Source organism: Delphinapterus leucas, chromosome 7, assembly GCF_059928025.1.
Source record: "Delphinapterus leucas isolate spDelLeu-1000000601 "Yukka" chromosome 7, BTC_Dleu_Yukka2, whole genome shotgun sequence".
Taxonomy (NCBI): Eukaryota; Metazoa; Chordata; class Mammalia; order Artiodactyla; family Monodontidae; genus Delphinapterus; species Delphinapterus leucas.
Genome location: NC_143135.1, coordinates 24341727 through 24362381, shown reverse-complemented (window position 1 = coordinate 24362381; position 20655 = coordinate 24341727). Strand labels below are relative to the sequence as shown.

The 20655-nt window shown below is 58.4% G+C and overlaps 1 protein-coding gene across 10 annotated transcripts in view; it reads right to left on the bottom strand.

Annotated features, from left to right (window-relative positions):
• ABTB2 (ankyrin repeat and BTB domain containing 2) overlaps positions 1-20655 on the bottom strand; it is a 181722-nt gene that overhangs the window by 821 nt on the left and 160246 nt on the right. For 2 of the 10 annotated variants that reach the window (XM_089914959.1, XM_089914953.1), the window contains 13 exons: positions 19268-19420; positions 17743-17908; positions 14769-14858; positions 14086-14202; positions 11606-11702; positions 11211-11346; positions 9179-9408; positions 7589-7767; positions 7042-7147; positions 6549-6687; positions 5935-6025; positions 1631-1699; positions 831-944 (listed from right to left, as the gene is read on the bottom strand). In XM_089914959.1, the coding sequence (XP_089771085.1) occupies positions 831-944; positions 1631-1699; positions 5935-6025; positions 6549-6687; positions 7042-7147; positions 7589-7767; positions 9179-9408; positions 11211-11346; positions 11606-11702; positions 14086-14202; positions 14769-14858; positions 17743-17908; positions 19268-19420 (1687 nt within the window). Of the gene's footprint in view, positions 1-830; positions 945-1630; positions 3246-3593; positions 6026-6548; positions 6688-7041; positions 7148-7588; positions 7768-9178; positions 9409-11210; positions 11347-11605; positions 11703-14085; positions 14203-14768; positions 14859-17742; positions 17909-19267; positions 19421-20655 lie in introns of those variants that run through there. The other 8 variants (XM_089914955.1, XM_089914954.1, XM_022583658.2 and 5 more) reach the window with 8 other exon arrangements.

The following is a 20655-nucleotide window of genomic DNA, read 5'->3' as shown; positions in this document are numbered from 1 at the left end:
CCAAGGAACCAACCAGGCCAGGAAACCACAGACTGTGGTCAGTGCTGTGAGGACGTGAGAGTGGGTGAAGGGACAGAGAGGTGTGTGACTCGGGGGAGGCCTGGGGAAATCAACAGGGCTTGGGAAGAGCTTTACCGGAGGGGAGGGGACAGTGATCGCAGCAGTTCTGTGGTGGGAATGAGTTGAGAGACGCGGGCCGCGTGGCTGGGTGAAGGCAGAGGGGCGGCATCGGAAGGGGAGATGTGGACAGGGTCCTGGGGCCCACGTAATGGGCGACAGATAAGGGCTGGATTTTATTTAGTTTGCAGTGGAAAACCTTTGGAGGGTTTACGTAGGGGAGTGACACGGTCTTTACACTTTTCCAAGAGTCTTGTGGATTGCAGGGTGAAAGCCAGGAAGTGTGGAGGCCAGGGCAGCACTTGTCCACGGGAGGGGACAATGGAGATGGAGGGAAGGGGAGGGACTGCTGATGTGTTTCAGGAGCGTTTCTAGATGTGGCAGGTGACCATGGCGTTTGCTGAGAGGAGGAAGAATAAGGAGGGCCGTGCCGGGAAGCAAATCAAGTAGTGCCTGGGGAGCTGATTTGACTCAGAGAGGCTCAGCTCCTTGGCCCAGGTCTCACAGCCTGGCGCAGCACGGCTGGGATGGGAACTGAGATCCACCCGGCTCACAGCTCAGCTCCCAGGCTGCGATGCTGCCCCACTGACGCCAGGCCACAGAGGGACTTACAGTGCCCTTCAGAGCTGCCTGGCCACCTGCATTTTCTAGCCAGGCCACAGTGGAGCAGAGTGTGTGTTGGGAGGCAGCCGGCGGGCATCAGGGGTCCTCACCTTGGCATACTTGTAGGTGTTCACGGCGCTCTCCACGCTCAGGGTCTGGGAGCACAGGATCTCGCAGTGCCGCTGCAGGGCGTCCAGCTGGAACAAGCTGGCAGCTGACAGCAGCTGGCAGGAGGCAAAGGAGGCCGTGGGTATGCATGGCCAGGTCTGCGGCCCAGGCATCACGGAACAGACGGCTGCTTTGTGCTGTGTGCTCCGCTTCCTCCCGACCTCCAGGGCCCTCCCCCGCTGCCAGTCAAGTCTGGCGGCCTAGATTTATTTCTACTCTAGGCTCTCTACGCACTGGCTGGGACACCTCGGGCGGCACCGGATGGGTGACAGACGCTGCTTGGGATTTCTGACGTCAGGAGGCCTTCAGCTACAAGCTGCCCGCTCATCTACCTCTAGCCAGGTGCACGGCCAGCAGCGGGTCCGTTCTCTGAGCAGCGACCTGGTGAGGGGAAGGCCTCGCTGCCTTCTGATCCTCCTGGGCTTTCCGTCCTCAGGGGTGGCCCTTTCTAACCCCGAGGTGTGGCCCGGGAGGCCGGGCTCCGTGGGTGCACAATTTCCCACACTCTCTTGGAACGGCGCTTCCCGTCGCCAGAAGAGCAAGGACCAGCAGGGAACCAGGAGGTCCTTGCAGAGGCCACCTTCCTTCCCCCCTCATCTCTCCAAGTGCTGTGTTTCTGAGAGCGGGGTTGAGACCTGGAAGATGTCGCAGGCCGGGGACACAGGCATGGCGGGACTGGGGGCCAGGCTCATAGCCTCCCTGCTCCTCCCCCTGGGGCCGGGTAGACCGGCCAGGTCCTCACCTCCAGGATGTCGCCGGTGGGGATGTCCATGGATTCTGTTCCCCCGTAGTACAGATACTGCATCATCATCTGTAGGGAGGAGAGGCCCGGTGTGAGCGCCAGATGGACCCACAGCACCGAAGTCCTCGCCCGGCACCCATGGAGTGCCACTCCAGCCGCTGCCGGCCTCCTGGTGCCCCCTGACCTCTGTGTGCTGACGTCTGCGCCTCCCCCGACTCTCGTCAGACATTTTTGTGTTTTCCCTGGAATGCGTGTGGCAAGCTTCCTTCCACAGAGTGGTTTCAGTTCAATCCTCACGACAGGCCTGTGAGCCCAGGAGGGCAGATAGTACTCACAGCTGGGGAAACTGAGGCCAGGGAGGGGGGCTGAGCCCCTCCCCAGAACCCTTCCAGCTCACCACCAGGCACCGTGCCGCTCGTTTCTCCTTTTACCGAAATTCTAAGTCTGGGGCTGGGAGAGGGGGAGGTGGGGCTCTGAGGGGGCGACTGTCTGACGGGCCACCCTCAGGATCCCAACTCCTGACCTCCCTGTCGGCGCTAGGCCTCCACGTGGAGGTGACAGCCAGATCCCGACTCCCTCCTGGAAAGTAAGTTGCAGAGCTGGGACAGGGATCTGGTCCAGAGGTCACCTTGCTGACCAGCCCAGGACCTTCAGGGTCCTGGGGAGCAGAGGGCCCTGGGACGCCACATGAGGTGGCCTGTCGGGAGGGAGGCTACATTTTAGTTCCACTGAGGTCTGAGTTACAAGCTCTGCCATCATGCTGGACACTGGGGAGTTTCCCAGTTGGAAAAAGAAAAATGATTCTCCCTGGTTGGCTGAAGAAATGGCCCCAGCAAGGAGCTGGCAAGTGTGTAAGTAAACATGGCTCCAGCCAGCACAGTCAGGCTCTGTTAGGACTGGCCCCCAGGCTGGAAGCGGCACCAGAGGGAAGGAGCCCAACCTGGGGGAGTGGGGAGGGCCCACCGGCCTCATCCAGGCCCAAGGCCTCTCCAGGAGACATCAGTCTCTTCCCTTCAGGGGAGCGGGGGCCCCCGAAGGCCTTCCCCAGCCCCTGCTGGAGCTCACACGGCGGTCCTACAGCACACATATGTGTCCACGTGCCCCACGGCTCCAGGTGGTGCCGGGCCCGCGCCTGGCTTCCTCCGCCATCCCCATGCAGCCGAGTGGGTGCGGAGCACAGCACCAGCAGGACAGCCCTGAACGCCCAGGGCTGGGAGTGGGGTAGGTCACATCTGCAGGGATTCTTTGCTAAGGGATGGCCTCAGGGCAGCCCCTAGGTGAGAAGGGGCCCAGGGATAGAGGAGGCTCGGAGACAGGTGACAGCCTGCAGCTCCCCTTCCTGGCCTGGAAGGCAGCCTCCTGCTGCATTTGGTAGCTGGTTTTGGCCAGGCCCAGGCATCTCCCTGAGGTCACCTGAATGCACACGAGTCCACAGAAGTCAGAGCAGAAGTGCCCTTTTGGAGGCTGGCTGAGGGAGCTGGGCTGCTGGCGGGCAGCCTGTGGGGCTGGGCTGGCCGTCCTGTGAGCAGCTGTCAGGACCGGCTGCAGGGGCTGCCAGGCTTCCTCCTGCCCAGAGTGGGCCACCAGGAACGTGACCACAGGGAGGCCACTGATGCTGCAGGGACAGGCCTGGGGTCAAGAGCCACGTCACAATGGCAGGGCTCTCCCCCAAAGGCCTGGGTTTAGTCGGCAGTGACCTTGGCAAGTGTCTAGACCGGTGCTAATGCAATAGCCACTGGCCATGTGTGGCTTCTGAGCATTTGAAACGTGGCTGCTCTGAATTAACACGTGTTGTGTCAAAACTGGATTTTGAACACTTAGTGTGAAAAAAAGAATTAAAACATTTCATTAATTTTTTATAGGTTGAAATGATACTATTTTGGCTATATTAAGTTAAATAATATTAAAATTCATTTCACCTGTTCCTTTTTGTTTCTGTTGCTACTAAGTGATTTTAAATTACCTGTGTGGCCTGCATTATCTTTCTATTGGATGATAGCACTGCTTAGATCTCCTTGGGCCTCTGTTTCCTGTTCTAGAAAACAAATAATGACCGCCATTTCTCTTCGTGCTGTGAGAGCCAATGAGATGTTTGGGGGCTGCTCTGAAACTTTTAGGCTTTTTTAGGGAGCACCGGCCCTGGACTGATGGCTTCGGGCTCCCCCCAGTGATGGCAGAGCTCTGTCCCCAGAGGACCCATGGGGCGAGGCCAGAGGCTAATATGCCCAGGCTCACGTGTGCCCCGACGTTAGACCCGTTGTCCCCGTCTACCCTCGTGACAACCCCGAGAAGTCATCAAGGGCTGCCCAGCCTGTCCTGGAACAGGCATCCTCCCCTGCTGAGTGAATGCAGCCTTGATGGCAGTGGTCACCCGAGCCACACGTGTGCCCTTGCTCCCCCGCCTCGCGACTCCCGCCCAATCCCTTCTGCCCTTCTCAGACCCACCTCCTGTGTCAGAGCCTGACCCCACCTCATGCTCCAACTCACCTGGACTCTGGGCTTCTTAGCCAAGTAAGTTTCTAGAGCTGCTCCTCTCCCCAGTGAGTTTGGCTCAAGGGACGGGAAAAGGGGGGAGGGGAGACACCCTATGCCAGACCCTGGGTCTCCCACCCCGATGAGTCGCCGAGTTCCATCCACTCTCCCCTCGCCCACTTCCCTCCATCCTGCTGCCACTACCTGGTCACCATCATCACTTAGCTGGATTTCTCAACAGCCTCCTATCTGGTCCCCTGGCTGCAGTCACGCCCCCTCCAGTCCTTTCCTCACCCTCCAGAGTGAGTGAGGTAATGCAAACTGGACCATTCCACACATCCTAAGATTGAATCCTGGCTCAGTCACTTCTCAGCTCTGTGACCTTAGACAAGTTACCAAACTTCTCTGTGCCTGTGACCCCTCATCTACCAAGGGGCGATAACAAACCTGCACCTCCTAGGACTGTGCTGTGAAGCTTAACTGAAGAACAGGGGCAAAGCACTTGGAACCACGCCTGGCTAAGTGTCTGTGATGATGGTGGCCTCCTAGTAGCTTCCATCTGTCCTTGGGTTAAAGCTCAGGCCCTTCATGCTATGGCTCTTGGGCGCAGCTTCAGCCTCATTCTGGATGTTCTTCTGAATCGCTGCCGCGACTAGGCCAGAGGGCATTTCCTGAACAGGTCGTGGTCTCTGGCTTTCAGACCCTGCGTGCACTTCTTCCTCTACCTGGAGCTCCCGATACCTGGCCGGCTGCCCTCGTCCTCCAAGAAACTTCCTCCTCCTCCGCAGCGTTGGGTTAGATGCCCCGTCCTGCTCTCCCAGTGCCTTCCCCACCACACCTATACCATTAATTCATAACCCTGTCTCGTGGAGGGCAGGGTCCCTGTCCCATTTACTGCTGTCTCCACGGTACCCGTAAGTGACTAAATGCTAAATAAATGACTACAGGGAACATGAGAGAGGGACTAAACCCTTGTAGATGGTGGCTCCTAATGCTTCTGTGAGGCTGTGATCTCTCCCGTTAAGTCACAAGCCTGTCCTGTGCAAGGCCAGGTCCTGGACCCACCCACCAGCTGCCTCTTGGCCTCAGTCTCAGCCCCTGAGGGTCATGCCTGCAGCCTGGAGATCACTGGAGAAAGGAGCTCCCCACCGGGGCTCAGCGTAGACCCCAGCCAGCCTCCTCCTGCAGACCCCGCCTGCTGGTGGCCAGCCTGTGGAGTTTCCATTACGCAACCTCTGAGGTTCTCGGAAGCTTAGAGATCGAAAGCCCTGACCTTGATCTTCCACACCCAGGATGGGCTCACCATAGCCTTTTCTGCTTGGCCGGTATGGCTGGGGTCTGATGCTCGGGAGGAGTGACTGACTTACACCAGCGCACGCGCACGTCACCCTCCACCCACCGGGGTCTTATTAAAATGTGGGGTGTCTGGGGTGGGGCCTGAGGTTCTGCATTCCCAACAAGCACGCGGGCAACGTCTGTACTCTGGGAGCTCACTCCGGGGAGCAAGGACTCACATGCTGCACGTGTGCTGTGCGCCTGTCCTTACACGTCCATCAGTCTGCCCAGCCCCCTCACCCGGTGGTTAGAGCTCAGGGCCCACGAGACAGGCTCTGAAGCTACAAAGTCACAATGGAATGGCTACCTTTGCCTGGGAAAAACCTAGATGCTCCAACCTGACCACTGAGATTCAGCAAAACACAGAAGGCACTGGGGACAGAGGGGAAGATTATGACCGACTCACGGCTGCTCCCGCCCAGACGGACAAGCCAGGGTGGGGCTCCTGGGGGAAGGGGGCATCCCTTGAGAAGCGTGCAGCACTGAGGTCCACATACCTGAAAAATGTGGTACTTCATGTCACCGACCTCAATGGTTTTGCTGCTGTCGCCATCTTGCTCTGATTTATTGGTCATCAGTGTCTTGAACCTGGAGCCAAGGAGATGAGACAGGACGGGGCTTGAACGTGACTTTCACTCCATGGCCGTGTGGCGACGGCACCGTCCGCCACCTGACTGGCCACCAGGAACAGGAGCATTTTAGAAATTACTGCCGTGCTCTCAAAATAATTCTCGGCGAGTGACGTTTTACATCGTCCAGACGGCTGGGCTGGGCCCCTTCTGTCCCTGCTGCCCACCAGATGAGTGACTGTGACGCCTGCGGCTGGAAAACTGACTTTCGTGCCAGAACATTTATGTTTTCTAATAATCAAAGGCAGCAAGTTGGCCAGAAAGGATACAGCCTCAGAGCTCCTCCTGGAGAACTCTGGGTCCCATCTCGACTGTCCCTCCATCAACTTGTCCCATGCCCGCCGTGGGGCGGATGGGCCCTCCGCGCTCCGTGACCTCCCTGTGGGGGGCAGAGGCTCTTCTCCAGCCTGTCCATCACCTTGTATCCACATGAAGCTGCCCAGCCTCCCGGCAGCTGAGACTTCATTATCCGGGTTGCCTACCTGTTAGAAGCTGTCACCAGCAGGACTTTATGCGCATAAAACAGCTTTCCTTCCACAAGGAAGGTCACATCCGACATCTCCTTGTTGTTCAAAAAGTGAGGATCTGCCAGTAGGGAAGGAGAGGGGGTGACTGAGGAGCCTGCCCCCAGGGGTTTCTTACATGTGTGTTGGGGGCAGATGGGGTGGGGATTGTGGAGAGCAGAGAAACTGAGGCCAGGCCATGGCACTTGGAAAGGGGAAGGAGGACAAAGAGGAGAGGGAGAGGAAAAGGGGAGAGGAAAAGGGGAGGGGGGAGGGGAGAGCAAAAGGGGAGGGAGGGGAGGGGGACAGGGGAGGGAAGGGAGGGAGGGGAAGGGAGGGGAGGGCAGGGGAGGGGAGGGGAGGGGAGGGACGGCAGGGGACGGCAGGGGAGGGACGGCAGGGGAGGGGACGGCAGGGGAGGGGAGGGGAGGGAGGCCTGGCAAGCGCGGGTGGCCGGTGGGGAAGGCCTCACCTAGCCTGGCCGGCAGGGTCTTGCGGAGCTCAGGGATGCTGGGAATAGGGCTGCTACCGTAGCAGTGCATGAAGATGGCAGCCAGCTGCTGGATGACAGAGTCGTTCTGTGGGGGGAGAGGCAGGGAGGGGCCATGAGCTCAACCCCCCATCCTGTGGCCGTCTGTTTATAGCTCCTGCTACATCGGGCCAACTTCAGAAGTCCAGGCCAGGATCAGAGCAGCCGCTGCCTTTTGCTCCTCCTGGAGGTGGCCTGGTGAGGGAGGCCTGTCCCTTCAACACTGATTCCCCAAATCGCTCTTTTGGCCGGGCTCCAGCCCAGACAAATCCACGGCCTCTGCAGCCAGGCGGTGCGCGTTTGCGTGTGGGGTGGGCAACCACCCGCGTGCGTGAAGGTGCCTGTGTCCATCTGTCCGTGGGAGGGGTTGTGCCTGTGTCTGTCTTCCTATGCGTCCGTCTCCGTGTCCGTCCCATGGTCTGCTGGGGCCGCAGGCTCTGGAGCCTGGGTTCTCTGAGCTTGGGGCAGGGACCTGCCCGGAGACACTCACCTTGCTGGTCTTGAGGATGTCGAACATGAGCTGCAAGCCCTCGGTCACCAGCTCCTCGTTGTATTCCTCCTCCTTGATGGAGCCGAAATCCCGCAGGAGGCTCTGCACCACCGAGTACCGAGACTGGGAGAAGGACGTCCTCAGAGACTCGATCCAGACGTGCAGCTTCCAGGGGACGCCTGGGCCCGGGCAGGGGAAGGGCAGCAGTCACCCCTGGGCAGAGCGCTCCCTGCGGGGGCCACCGAGCCCGCCTCCCGATGAACCCCTTCCTGGCAGGCTCTCTTGCGATGCGCCCAGTGTCTGCAGAGCAGGGGGCAGCCCCCAGCCCCCTCGGTGTAGCCAGTAAGCAAAGCTTCCGTTCACCCTGACAGGCCTCCCTGAGAGATCAGAGGGTGCCCGGGTTCGTGTCAGATGAGGTGGAGGAATGCCTCCGGACCAAGTGCAGGGAGCCCGAGCTCTGAAAATCCACAGCTCAGCCTGGGGACTTTCAAGCGCAATCCCAGCACCCACACTGGCCTGACTCCTTGTTGGGCCCTGGACTGACTTACTGGAGGAGGACCCATTATAATTACGAGGGGTAGCCCGGGAGACTCGGATACCCGGAGGATATGCAGGGTGCTTGGGGACGCAGGGGCTCCCTGCCTGTCTAGAAGCCTGAAATCAACCCCGTCCTATCGCCCAGCTCACTGGTCTGTTTATGCACATCCAGTGCCACGTAATTACTGTTTACCAGCTCCCTGGAGTGTGTCGGCGGGGCCGCAGAGCAACTTACAACTACTTTGTAAAGATCACGACAAAAACTAGTGATGTTTCTGATAACCAGAGGGATTGCTTCTTACTCCCCCACCTCACCATGGGTTAAAAAAGGACCGATGGCAGTCCCTACCCCCCACGACGACATGCGTAACATTAGCATCCCTGGTTGACCGACTGTATGTAGGAGCCCATTTCACAGAGAAGAACACTGAGGCTGGCTTGCCACAGCAGGGCCACGTGGCCTCCTGCTGCCTTGGCCCAGCGCCGGGCGTTCGTGTGTCATGGCCCCCGGGAGAGTCAGCGTGCACTGAGTGCTGATGGTGAGCTGGCACTGGGCTCTGGGCTGCACGTGACGACACCACATTCATGGAGAGTCATCAGCGCCAGCGAACGTGGCAGGGCTAGGCTCGCACCCAAGTCTGTCTGTCTGACCAGCCTCCTGGGAGGGAAGGAGAGGTCGGCAGGCTTGCAGACCCAAGGAGGTGGGGAGGTTGGCTGAGGGACTGGAGAGCATCTAGTTGACCAGAAATGTAGATCCCTAGTGCTACAGATGCTCCCAGAGCTACACATCCCAGGACTTGACCAGGGAGGTTGGGGGACCTGAGGGCACAGGGCTGGAGTGAGGGTCTTGAGACACATCCCCACAGAGGACTGTCTGAGGCTCTGGGCAGCTCCGGTCCTGGCTGTCAGTCACCAGGCCTGGGGGAATTGAGCCCCGCCCTACGCTCAGCTACCTGGCCCTCTCCTGGCCTGAGGAGCAGCAGAGCCTGTGTGTGAGTGAGTGTGTGCGTGTGTGTGCATGTGCGTGTGTACCCGTACGCTGCAAGGTCTCACCTAGTGCCCGCAGCTCCATGGTGATGTCCACGTAGCCGTGCTCCGCGCTGTAGTACATGGCCTCCTGGAGGGCCTTGGTGCGCGTCCGGCTCAGCCTCACGGTCCCCTCGCTGCCACTGCCCTGGCTTGACGCATCGCTTTCCTCCACACCCTCAGCCAGGATCTCCTCCAGGGACAGCACGTCTGCTTTGGCCTGCTGTGGCTGCGTCAGGAGCTTCCTCAGGACGTTCCTGTGGGTAAAGGGACGGAGGGTGATGCCTGAGGCTCCCGCCACGGACGGCGCCTGCCTAGCTGCCTTCTGGCGGCCCGTGGTCCAGATGGGCAGCTACGGGGCATCTGCGGGCACAAAGGGCTCATGGTCTTCCCCTCCCAGGCAGGCTGGGCCAGGGTTCCCAGCGACCCCCATCCATGGCCACCTGGGGAGTAAGGGGAAGGTGCAGGAGACCTCTCCCTTCTGCCATCCATGTAGTGACAAGAAGTGGTGGGCTTTGAGACCAAGCAGGTTCTGCCATCCTGTGTGATCTCGGATAGGTTGTTCTACCTCTCTGAGCCCTGACAGCTTTGTCATCTGTAGGACAGGGCATCAGCATCATGCTCTCCCGGTTAACGTGAGGCCAATGTGATGACATCAAATGCAAAGCCTGATACCTAGCAGTCCTCCTAATAGCAGCCAGCTTGACACATGTAAACGTGTCCGAAACATAGGACATGCTTATACTCACTTTCCCTCCATTAATATGAAGTGGAGCCGCATTTTATACTGAATTCATTAACATACACAGATGTGTAGAACACTGGATGTTTGACGGAGCATATTCCCGCGTACCGCTGCATTTAACCTGAGCAATCCCATGAACCTCGCCATTTGTCGGCGATGACCACGTCTTGCTCACGGTTACTCTGAGCAGGATGAAGACTCAGACCCAGAGCTTCAAGCCCCAGGCTCGTTCTGTCACAGCCTGTAGGCTGGGGCTCTGGGCAGGCTGCAGCAGGGCCAGGCCCACAGGTCACCTGGGGCTGAGCCTCCTCCCAGCGGCCCTGGCCACCCCTCCCCCACCCCTTCCCCTACTGTGTGATGGAGGCCCGGCAGGGACCCCCTCGAGGGACCTGGGTCATCCTGCTGTAGCTCTGCCAGTTCAGCAATTTAACATAGCACCCGGTCTGGCGTGAGCCGGCACATGACGGTGAGCGCCCACCGCGCCCACCCAAGGGAGCCCGTGTTCCAGAGAGAGAGTGGGAAACCGATGAGCAGGGGGGCAACTCCACGCAGGGTGAAGAGGCCACAGCGGGGGCGGGGGGGAAACGCAGGCACTGGGCGGGGTAGAGAGGCCTGGAGGCCGTGCCCTGCGAGGTGGTGCCTGAGGGTAGGGCTGGTGGAGATGGGTGAGAGCGGGGGGCCGGGCGCAGAAGGCGGGGGGCGGGGGGAAGCACGCTAGGGAGTGGGCCACAGCAAGGGCACAGTCTGGGCTTGAGGACGGGAGGCAGGTGTCCCGCCTGCTCTACCTTCTACTCACCTCTTCCCTGTCTCCCTCTGCCCCCTGAGCTGCCTAACGGCTCTGCTCTCAGCCCTGCCCTCTCGCAGCCCCGGCCCCCGCAAAGCAAGGTCCACCATCCGCTCCTGGAGTGAGACGCTATCTCCTGCAGAGCCACCAGTGGCATCTTCGTGGTGGAGCTGCCTGCTGTGTGGAAGCCTCTAGCGCCCCAGGCCACTGCAGGCACCGGAGAAGCACCCCAGGCATGGGAAGGGATGGGGTCCTGGGTGGCTGCAGGGTGGAGAGCCTCACGGGGGAATGGGAGGGCCTGCTCCAGTCCCACGTCTGCCAGGAACTGACTGTAGGACCTCTAAGCAATCCAGCGTCTCCGGGCCTCCAACATCTGGGGCCCCCGTGCTGCCTGAAGCCCCGTCTTTCCGGCTGGTGTGCGTGCAGCCATCCCCAGCCCCCACCTCCGGAAGGACCTCCAGGCCTAGTTCTTCTGCTGAGAGCCCGCTTCACGCCCCACAGCACACGGGGCAGCAACCCCGGGCGGGTACCTGTGGCCATGGGCGGCTGAGTGGCTGAAGCAGTTCATATCCTCGTGGAGGGAGGAGGCCATGCCGTTGGTTTCGAGCATGCTGAGGAGGGGGTCGGCGCCCCGGCTGAGCAGCAAGCTGACCAGCTCGTAGTTCCCTGAAAGACAAGGCGGACCAAGGATGCTTCCACCGCCCGTGTCACTGCCCCTCTGCTGGGCCTGCCTGGGCAGTGAGCGTGGCAGAAACACTGACGATGGGGTGAAGGGGAGCCCCTGGGACCCAGAAGGAGGGGCTTCAAGGCTCGCCCAGTGATCTGCGTGTGCAGCTCAGCCAGGCTGGGTGACACCGTGGGGAGGAGCAGGTGGACCCGTGGGGCAGTAGGGGACCCTCACTGGGCAGGGCAGCGGTGTACCTACCGGCTGCAGAAGCCAGCTGCAGGGGTGTCTCCGCATAGCTGTCCTCACCACCGGTCACTGCCGAGCCCTCCACGTGGGCACCGGCATCCAGCAGCAACTACCAGGGCACAGGGAGGACACTTCAGGTGGTAGGGAGTGTCTGGGCACGTGCAGGGAGGCTTTGGGGAGGGGCCTGTAGTTCCCTCCTGTGGCACGTGGTAGGGAGTGTCTGGGCACGTGCAGGGAGGCTTTGGGGAGGACACTTCAGGTGGCAGGGAGCGTCTGGGCATGTGCAGGGAGGCTTTGGGGAAGGGCCTGTAGTTCCCTCCTGTGGCACGTGGTAGGGAGCGTCTGGGCAGTGCAGGGAGGCTTTGGGGAGGGGCCTGTAGTTCCCTCCTGTGGCACGTGGTAGGGAGCGTCTGGGCATGTGCAGGGAGGCTTTGGGGAGGGGCCTGTAGTTCCCTCCTGTGGCACGTGGTAGGGAGTGTCTGGGCACGTGCAGGGAGGCTTTGGGGAGGGGCCTGTAGTTCCCTCCTGTGGCACGTGGTAGGGAGTGTCTGGGCACGTGCAGGGAGGCTTTGGGGAGGGGCCTGTAGTTCCCTCCTGTGGCACGTGACCAAGGACCGGCTCACCCGGGCGTCCAGGCAACCAGAATTTTCGAACTCCTGGTTACCTTCAGGGCTCTAAGTGTCTAGAATCTTCACCTCCACTCCTGTGGCCTTAGACCAAGCCCCTAAGCTATAGGGACCTCTGAGCTATTTCTCCCTTTCAAACAGTTTCCTACAAACTGGCTGCAGTGATCTTTGTAAGAGCTCACACAGATGAGCAGAAGAGAAGGCACCACCCCCCAATCAACCGGGGGAAACTGGGGCTCTGGAGGCAGCAGAGGTAGTGGAAACAGCAGAGGTGTTAGAGCTGAGTGCCAGTGCTAGCCACAGACCAGTGGGTGACCTGGGGCAGGTACCTCAACTCCCCAAACCTCAGTCTTCCTCATCTGGAAAATGCAAAAGAGGCCCGCCTTGCAGCCTTGCTGGGGATGAAATGAAACGGTGCTCACCTCTCCATAGGGGCTCAATAACTAGTGGCTTTTAGGGTTCTCATCAGAGAGGTTCGGTGAGCTACCCAAGGCTGGGAAGTGTGGGGCTGGGGCAGAACCTCACTGTCTGCGACACCAGGTGGCCTCTCCCCATTCTAGCAAGGGCAAGTCTTGCAGGGGACAGATGGGGCAGGGCTAACAGATACCAAGCAGTTCCAGCTGAGCCGGCCGGCTTTGCCTTGGGGCAGGGGTGGGTCTGCTTCACCGAGAGGTGACTTCAGCTCCATCTCACCTTTCCTGACCGGCTGCTCTGGAGGGAGCCGCCTTCCAACCCTCCCAGGTTTCCGGAGACCAAAGCCCCCTCAGAGCCCGTGCTTGGCCGGCTAAGGCAACACCGCGGCCCCGCCACCTGGAGACCAGGTCCGAGGGGCCCAGGCTGACCTCTCAGCCTCCCCACAGCGTGGAGCATGGGGGCGGCTGTCGGTAGGAGGCTCCCGTCAGGCAGAAAGGACATCACTGCCTGAGCCAGTGTGCCAAGGTGGAAGAGGAAGAGGCCTGCCTGTCAGGGTGAAAATGGGCACCAATCCAGGTGAGTCCAGGGCACAGCCCTGCAGGCCAGTCTGGGCTAGCGTGGAACTCTACTCAGGGCCTTAGGGGGACGCGCACCAAAAAGCAGGCAGAATGTGGCAGTCAGCCCACTGACCACCATTTACTGCATCCCTCGTATAGGCCAGGCCTGGGTGCACAGCGATGAATAGGCCGGACATGACCCCTGCTCTCAAAGGCCCCACAATCTAGCAGACAGCAAGGGTGGAATACGAACTCCCAGGAAGGAGTCTGGAATCCTGTGGGCCTGTGGCCTGAGGAGTGAAGGAGTCTGGGAGCCAAGTGGCAGTGTCACCATGCCTCATCCACGGCTTCCACTTCTAGGCCTGAACCCCCTCCTCACGTCAGCCACGGCTACTGGGACCAAGGTGGGCACAGTGTGGCTTGGCTTGACAGGCGAGCTGTGCCAATCTGAGTCCTCTTTCAGGAACTGGGGAGCTGAGAGGCTACGCCTGCTACCAGGGAGGGGCAGAACCGGAAGGACAGCATGCTGTATAGAGCCGGCAGAACTCATTAGGCAGTAAAAACAGCTAAGGGTTGGAAAGATTACTGGAGGAGAGAAACGGAGCACACCTGCACAGATTCCAGATTCCAGCACGCCCCAGGACCCACCCACAGATGCAGAGACGCCAGGCAGGCCTGGTACTACTTGGGCCTGTGTCTTGCTCCCTAAAATTCTCACATGTATCCTCACACTGAAGCCTGCTCCTGGAGGCAGACCAGGTGGGTCTTTGCTGACCAAGTGAGCTAGCGTTACTAGCGCCTCTGGTGTCTGACTCCAGGCTGCTGCTCACACAGGTAAGGCTGGGGATACGCCTGGGGCTCAACCCACCCATCAAGCTGAGGGCATGCTGCATACCTGGCAGGAGCTCACCTGGACCACAGAGATGTGTCCATGTAGGACAGCAAATGTCAGTGAGGTCCAGTGCCGGCTGTCAGGGTGGATGGAGGGGTGCCTGGGAGAGTTGCTTGGAACCTGGAAAAATACCACAAATGATCAGTGTTTCCTAGGTCAGTGACATTCCTGGGCAGGTGACACAGCCACCTGAGCTAAGGGGAGCCCTGCAGGGATGGTGACTAGGAGTCAACTCAAGAGCTTTCTACATTCGATTGGCAATGTCTGCCTGGAGTACCCTGTGGAAAAGGCTCAAAAGGATGTTCAATTAGTGATGTCTGCCCTGGGCAGAGAGACGGCAGAGAGGGAACACTTTATGCCTCAGAGGGAGGTAGAGCCAGAAGTATCTGGGGATGGTGGGGATGGCTGGGGATTAGGTTGATAAAATGGGAAAGGTGCTACAGTAACAGAATTATGGCCATTCTCTCTGCTCGACTCCCCTCTGAGCTCACTTCCTCTCTGACAGAAAGTTCAAATCTTGAGGAAAAACCCTCTTTGCTAACTGTGATCTCTGTGCATCTTGCATCTTCAGTCCTCTGAGACACGTCTAGTTGTCCATAGCATCACAGCCAGCATGGATGACGAAGACCTTGGGGTGTTCTCTTGCCGGGTTAGGAGCCCGGTGCAGCCCTTGGGGGCTTTCTCACCTGGATGTCCAAGTTTGCTCCAGCATCAATTAACATCTGGACCATCGCTTCATCCCCAGCAGCACAGGCATACATCAGCGGCGTCATACCCTACATGAACCAAAGGCAGATGCTAAACTGTCTGCAAACAGAACATGAGGACACGTGTTCCATAGGTGTCTCTGCCCCAGAAACCAGATCCAGGTCTTCCTGCTTGACCAGCTGCTCATCCTGAACAATCCTGTGTCTTGTGCTGAACAAGACAACCTGCCCCCCCTAGGCCCACTGGACGTATGACACCTGAAGGATGAGGAGGGGACATTTCCATGAGCACTACAGGTCGCCAGAAGGGCAAAGGGCACAGGCCCCATGGCCAGACTCCGGTGCAAAGGCTACTTCTGCTGTAAACTTGGCACAACTTACTTGTACTCCTCTGTGACTCAGTTTCTTTATCTTTAAAATGGGAATAACAACAGTATCTACCTCACTAGGTTGTTGTAAAGAGCACGAGTTACTATGTATAAAGTGCTTAGTGCAGCTAACTAAGGATAAGCTAACTAATTAAAATAACACAACACTATCACTGCTACTATGTTACACTGCCACATCCAAACCCCCCCCAGGCCCTGTGCTGGTAAATCACCGTGTGAAGTGACTTACATGCATCGTCTCATTTAACGACCATACCATCCTTATTAGGGAGGTTCTGTTATTGTCCCCACTTCACAGACGAGCAGAGAAGGGGATTAACTTGCCCAACAGTCACACTGGTAAGTAAGAGGATGAACTCAGCTGGAACCCAGGTCTGCCTCAGCTGCGAAGCTCTCCCCTGAGGCATCTCACGGAGGGTGGAGAGGTTGACTTTAACATCTCGTGCTGTGAGCAGTTCTGAGCTTTTCTGAAAGCTGAGGCCCAATCCCTCCCTGAGTTTAGGTGGGCGATTAACGGAGCTGCCTCCCTGGCGGGGAATCTCCTCGGTGGCCAGTAATAGCAAAGGCAACGGTGGAAAGTGTTATTCCACAGCTGGATGCTGGCAAGCGTTTGTCTGGAGCCCCGCGATGTTACTTATTAGGTTATCTGTGTGTAGACAAGATCTCCTTACCTCATAAATCCTTGCCTAGTGCCCAGAGATAAAGAAATGGCCCGAGATTAATCACGGGTGAGAGGCCTTTTTACCCACAGATCGTTCTGCAGACCCTGAGGCTGAGGGAACAAACAGGACCGAACATTTAGAGAAAAGCCCGCTGCCACCGAGTGAGAATCTGGCTTTGTTTTATTCCCCTTGGCACATGCTTGACTTCTTTTTTCTCCACACATCTGAACATGATTTGGAGTGTAAACCAGGCTACAAGCCTTCTAAGGAGAAACTGCTTTTTTTGTGTTGGCCCCTCCCCGCTGCAGGTACCTAAAGAGGCTAAATCAAAAGAGGCTGATTAACAGATTTCAGGGATGATCATCACCGTATCAACAACAGAAAACTGGACGAACCTTTATTGAGCATCTACTATGTGCCTGATGTGAAAGCCTCACGATAACCCTATGGGGCGGTTATTTATTCCCACATCTTAGAGGCGAGGGGACAGGCTCAGAGGGGTGCTTGTCCAAGCTGCCACAGCTATGACAGGAGGGCTAAACTCCAGGTCCGTCTGAGGCTAGTGTCCATGGGCTTCCCCACTGCACTGCTGGAGGAAGATGATGACCCCCCCCAGGATGAAAGCCCCATAGCCTGCATTGACAGAGGCACCTCGGGGAGATCCCAGGACCCAGCCTGTCGCCTCCCTGAGCTCGGCTGCAGCATACCTGTCCTAGCACGCGCCCGACTGTCCCGCCCCGACGCTCCTGCCCCCAGCATCTCCTTTCCCTGGAATGCCTTCCCCACTCCTCTCCATTGCATCCGACCACCCCTCACTCCAGCTTGGCCCAGATCCCCCAGGAGAAAGCCTTCCCTGGCTGCTCAAGCCCGACCTATCAAAGTCCACTCTGGCTTGGGTTCGCCGGGCGCCTCATTGTGCTCTGCATCATGCTGTCATCTCATCCGAGAGGGCTATGTGACCCTTCAGCTGTCATTTAACTTCCCTCATGCTTCTGTGTGGGTTTCTAAACCCATATAGGAAATCCATTACCTATATATTGCAGAGCTCACAAAACGACATCAAATACACAAACTGCATCTTCCACAGCGGTGAAGAGCCTGGGGTTGGACCACTTGGGTTCTTCTAATCCCAGCTCTGCTCCTTACTAGTTGTGTGACCTCTGTACCTCAGTTTCCTTATCTATAAAATGGGGATTATACCTACATCGTAGGGCTGTGGTCAAGATTAAATGAGTTCCTCTGTGCAAAGTGCTTAGAACAATGCCTGGAACACAGTGAGTGCTATATAAATGTTAGCTATTCACAGCAAAAACAAAAAACAAAGCCAAAAAAGTCAAGTTAAATTCTACCTAAAATTGTTAATTGCCTCCAACACTTCCTCTCCCCTTTTCTGGCTTCATTTAACGCCTTAGCACTTTTCACTAACATACTCGTGTGTGTGTGTGTGTGTGTGTGTGTGTGTGTGTGTGTGTGTTTCTTAGTATCTGTCTCCTCTAATGTTAACTCATGAAGGCCAGGATTTCTAGAGGCCTGGAACGTGGCAGGCACACAGGATGCTCCAAATACAAGTCTCAGTGATTATGATCTAGAGCTCGCTATCAAGCTGACTCCTCTGGACTCTTTCCCAGCCCTGCACCCTATGGGGCAACCTCCAGCCTTCCAGTGAGGGGAAGCAGAATCCCTGTTACAAAGGATTTCCAAGGGGTGTTAGGGAAGTCTCTGAGTTGACATTGTACCTGGATGGCAGGGCATGATTCAGGAAGCAGCCCACCTCTTAGAGCACAGAGCTGAGTGGGCGGGTCTCAGGTTTGGGACAGAAGGGACTGTGCCACCAGCTCCAGTGGTCACGAACCCCTCTGGACTCTGGTCCTGAGCCTGGCTGGCGGAGTGCTCAGAACGCACCTGGTCATCCATGGTGTTCACCCCGTCGGGACCCAGGGCCTCGATCGCCTGGCTGATGAGGTCCGTCCTCCCGCAGTTGAGCATGCGGAAACCCAGGTCCTGGTTGAATTTTTCAGTAGCCGCTGGGGCATCCAGCCTCCGGAAGGAACTGAAACAGCATTCGGGTCTGCGCAGAAGAGACCGGGGTGTGTGAGCATGGCTCTTCCTGCTAGGACGTGGCCTCCCTATGAGCGGTGACACAACTGTTCTGGGCTGGTGCGTGGTGTGAGGATGAGGTTGGCAGGGGAGGACTGGGAATTACTATCTAATCGGCAGTGACTGGCCTTGTCACGCTCAGTGACAGGAAGAGCACATAAGTCGGCCGTTCTACAAACACGTTAAAGACATGCTCTGAGCTCTTGGGAGCTGTCAGTTGTCAGAGACAAAGTTCCCATCTAACATAATCTCTCAGGGGACTGCTCTGAGGAGGAAGAAGCTCCAGCTTTTGGGCCTTGGGCCACGGCTCTTGGCTGTATAGTTTCTGCACAGGGAAGGGCGCACTCTCACTCTCTCAGTCATCGAGGCCAAGCTCCAGCTCTTGCCTCTCCATCCTCTCGCCTCAGCGCTTCCTGGTGAGACCCCGAAGCAACAAAGAGACACAGAGAGTGGCCCAGACTCCCATTGCAGCCAAGCCATCCTACCAAGGAGAGTCACAGATAAAACCTGCGTCTGCAGAGGGCACACCACAAGCTCCCAACAGGTGGCTTCAGCCTGGAGTCGTGATTAGGCCAAAGAGTAAAAAATACCTGCCACAGAACGAGGTCCTGGCATTTGCAATGGCGACAGAAGACAAAAAAAAAAAAAAAAAAAAAAGCAAGGCTCTTCCAGGTCAAGCATGGCCAGAGGAACGCTTCTCTGAAACAACTTCAGGAGGCCAGTCCAATGCAAGAGAGGCACATTGGGAAGGTAACTAAGAGCCCAGGCTTGGGGCCATACGGGCCTGGGTTCAAATTCGGGCATGGTCACGTTGCTAGCTGAGTTACTGGGCAAGTTACTGTTCCTCCTGACCATCAGCTTCTCCATTTGAAACATGAGCATTAAAGCCCCTTCTTCTCTGAGGTTGTCACGAGGACTGAGAAAGTGCACGTAAGAAGGAAGGGCTCAGAGCCGGCCTGCACCTAGGAAGTGCTCCAGAAAATGGTGGTAACCGCAGGAAGGAGGCCCACTTCTGCTGCATACCCCCAAGTGGCCCGAAGAGTCAGACTGCGAAAGCTCTCCCACCCAAATCCAGATGGGAGTCTGCCCTGCAGGCCCGACCCGTGGCTGCCGAGGATGCATTCGAGAGCAGCCAAGGTCCAGAACACATCAGTTCCAACAGGTGGGCTTGTGCAGAGAGCACCTTAGCGCAGCTCGAGCGAACCGCCTGCAGCCCCTGCCTGCTGCCCGCTCCCGACCCAGGAGGAGGAGGGAGCAGAGGGCTGACCGGGGACTGGGCATGGACACGTCCCCCCACCCCCACCTCACCCCCGCCTCCCTGGTTCCGTACTTGAGCTGCCGGGGCTCACAGTCCAGGCCGGGCAGCAGCAGCCGCGCCGCCTGCCGGATGTCGCCGCTGTCCACGGTGAGGCTGCGGCGGTGCTCCGCGTAGGTGATGGCCACGCGCATCCACTCCATCAGCGGCGGCAGCAGCATGAAGGGCCTGGGAGGCAGCAGAGAGAGGGGGTCAGGCCTGGGCGGGCTGCTCCCTGAAGCACAGAAGGGGACCCCCTTCAGCACCCACTCTCAGGACAGCCGCGGAGGCTGGGTCCCCTGTAGCCTTCCAGCTGTGGGAGGTGGAGGGGGCCTGACTCTTCTCCTCACGGAGAGCGCGATCTGCCCCATTCTACAGGAACTCAGTCAGGACTCGGAAGGAATCCCTGTCGTGGGCCACGAGCAGAGCCTGAGGGCCTTAGGTGGCCCATCAAGGAAGGGGCTTGCCAGCATGTGGAACTGGGGACTCCTGTCCCCTCCACAGAATTCAGACGGGATCTCCCTCTCTGCAGAGGGGAGAGGATGCCTGCCTTCTGGGTGCTGGGGTGCAGAGGAAAGAGTCGAACAGACCCAGGCTCCAAACCCAGCTGTGCCCCTTCATCACCACAGACAACACCCCGAGGCTGTTTTCTTCTTCACTTGTGAGGGGCAGTCCCCACTTCTCAGGATCATCGTGAGGCCACGTGAGACGACACATGGCACACTACCTGTGTGTGGTTGACAGCCACTCTCTCCTCAACTGAACCCCGGGCTGAGGTGGGCCTATGTCGCTTCCTGTGGCAGGCAGGGTGGCCCCAGGCTGGCGCCCGAGGTCCTCCAGGGAGGACCTGTCCCAGGACCTATGTCACACCCAGAACCCATGGCTACGGTGTGGGGCAGCTAGGAGGAGGCAGGGAGAGGCGGTTGGTCCAGCAAAGCCTCTGAGCTACAAACTCAGGGGGCACCGGTCACAGGCGTTCTGGGTGCCAGCAGGGGGCACCATTCACAGGACAGCGACTAGTGCCCCCTGGTGCTGAGCAATACCATGGTCCTGCCGCTCAGGGCCGGTCCCTCCCCGCCCCAGGCCGTGCCGTCCCTACCCCACCAAGCTTGACTCCTGTCCTCCGCCCATTCTGGCCCATCTCCCACGGTGAAGACCTCGGAAGACCACTCCACAGCCCAGCAGACCCCATGCTGTGGAGGGGCCCCGACAGCCGGTCTTGGCTTCATGCCTACTGCCCCCCATGCCCCCTCCACATCCCACTTCATCTGATACCCTGGGATCCTTGTGCGTTAGGCCCTTGCTGTCGCCATCTTTCCCCTAGACACACAAGAGAGGTACTCTGTCCAGGAAGACGACCTCCATCCTCTCCCCTCAGCTCCTGAGTAAATCAATTGCAGGGAGTCACCTAAAGATGTCCTCAC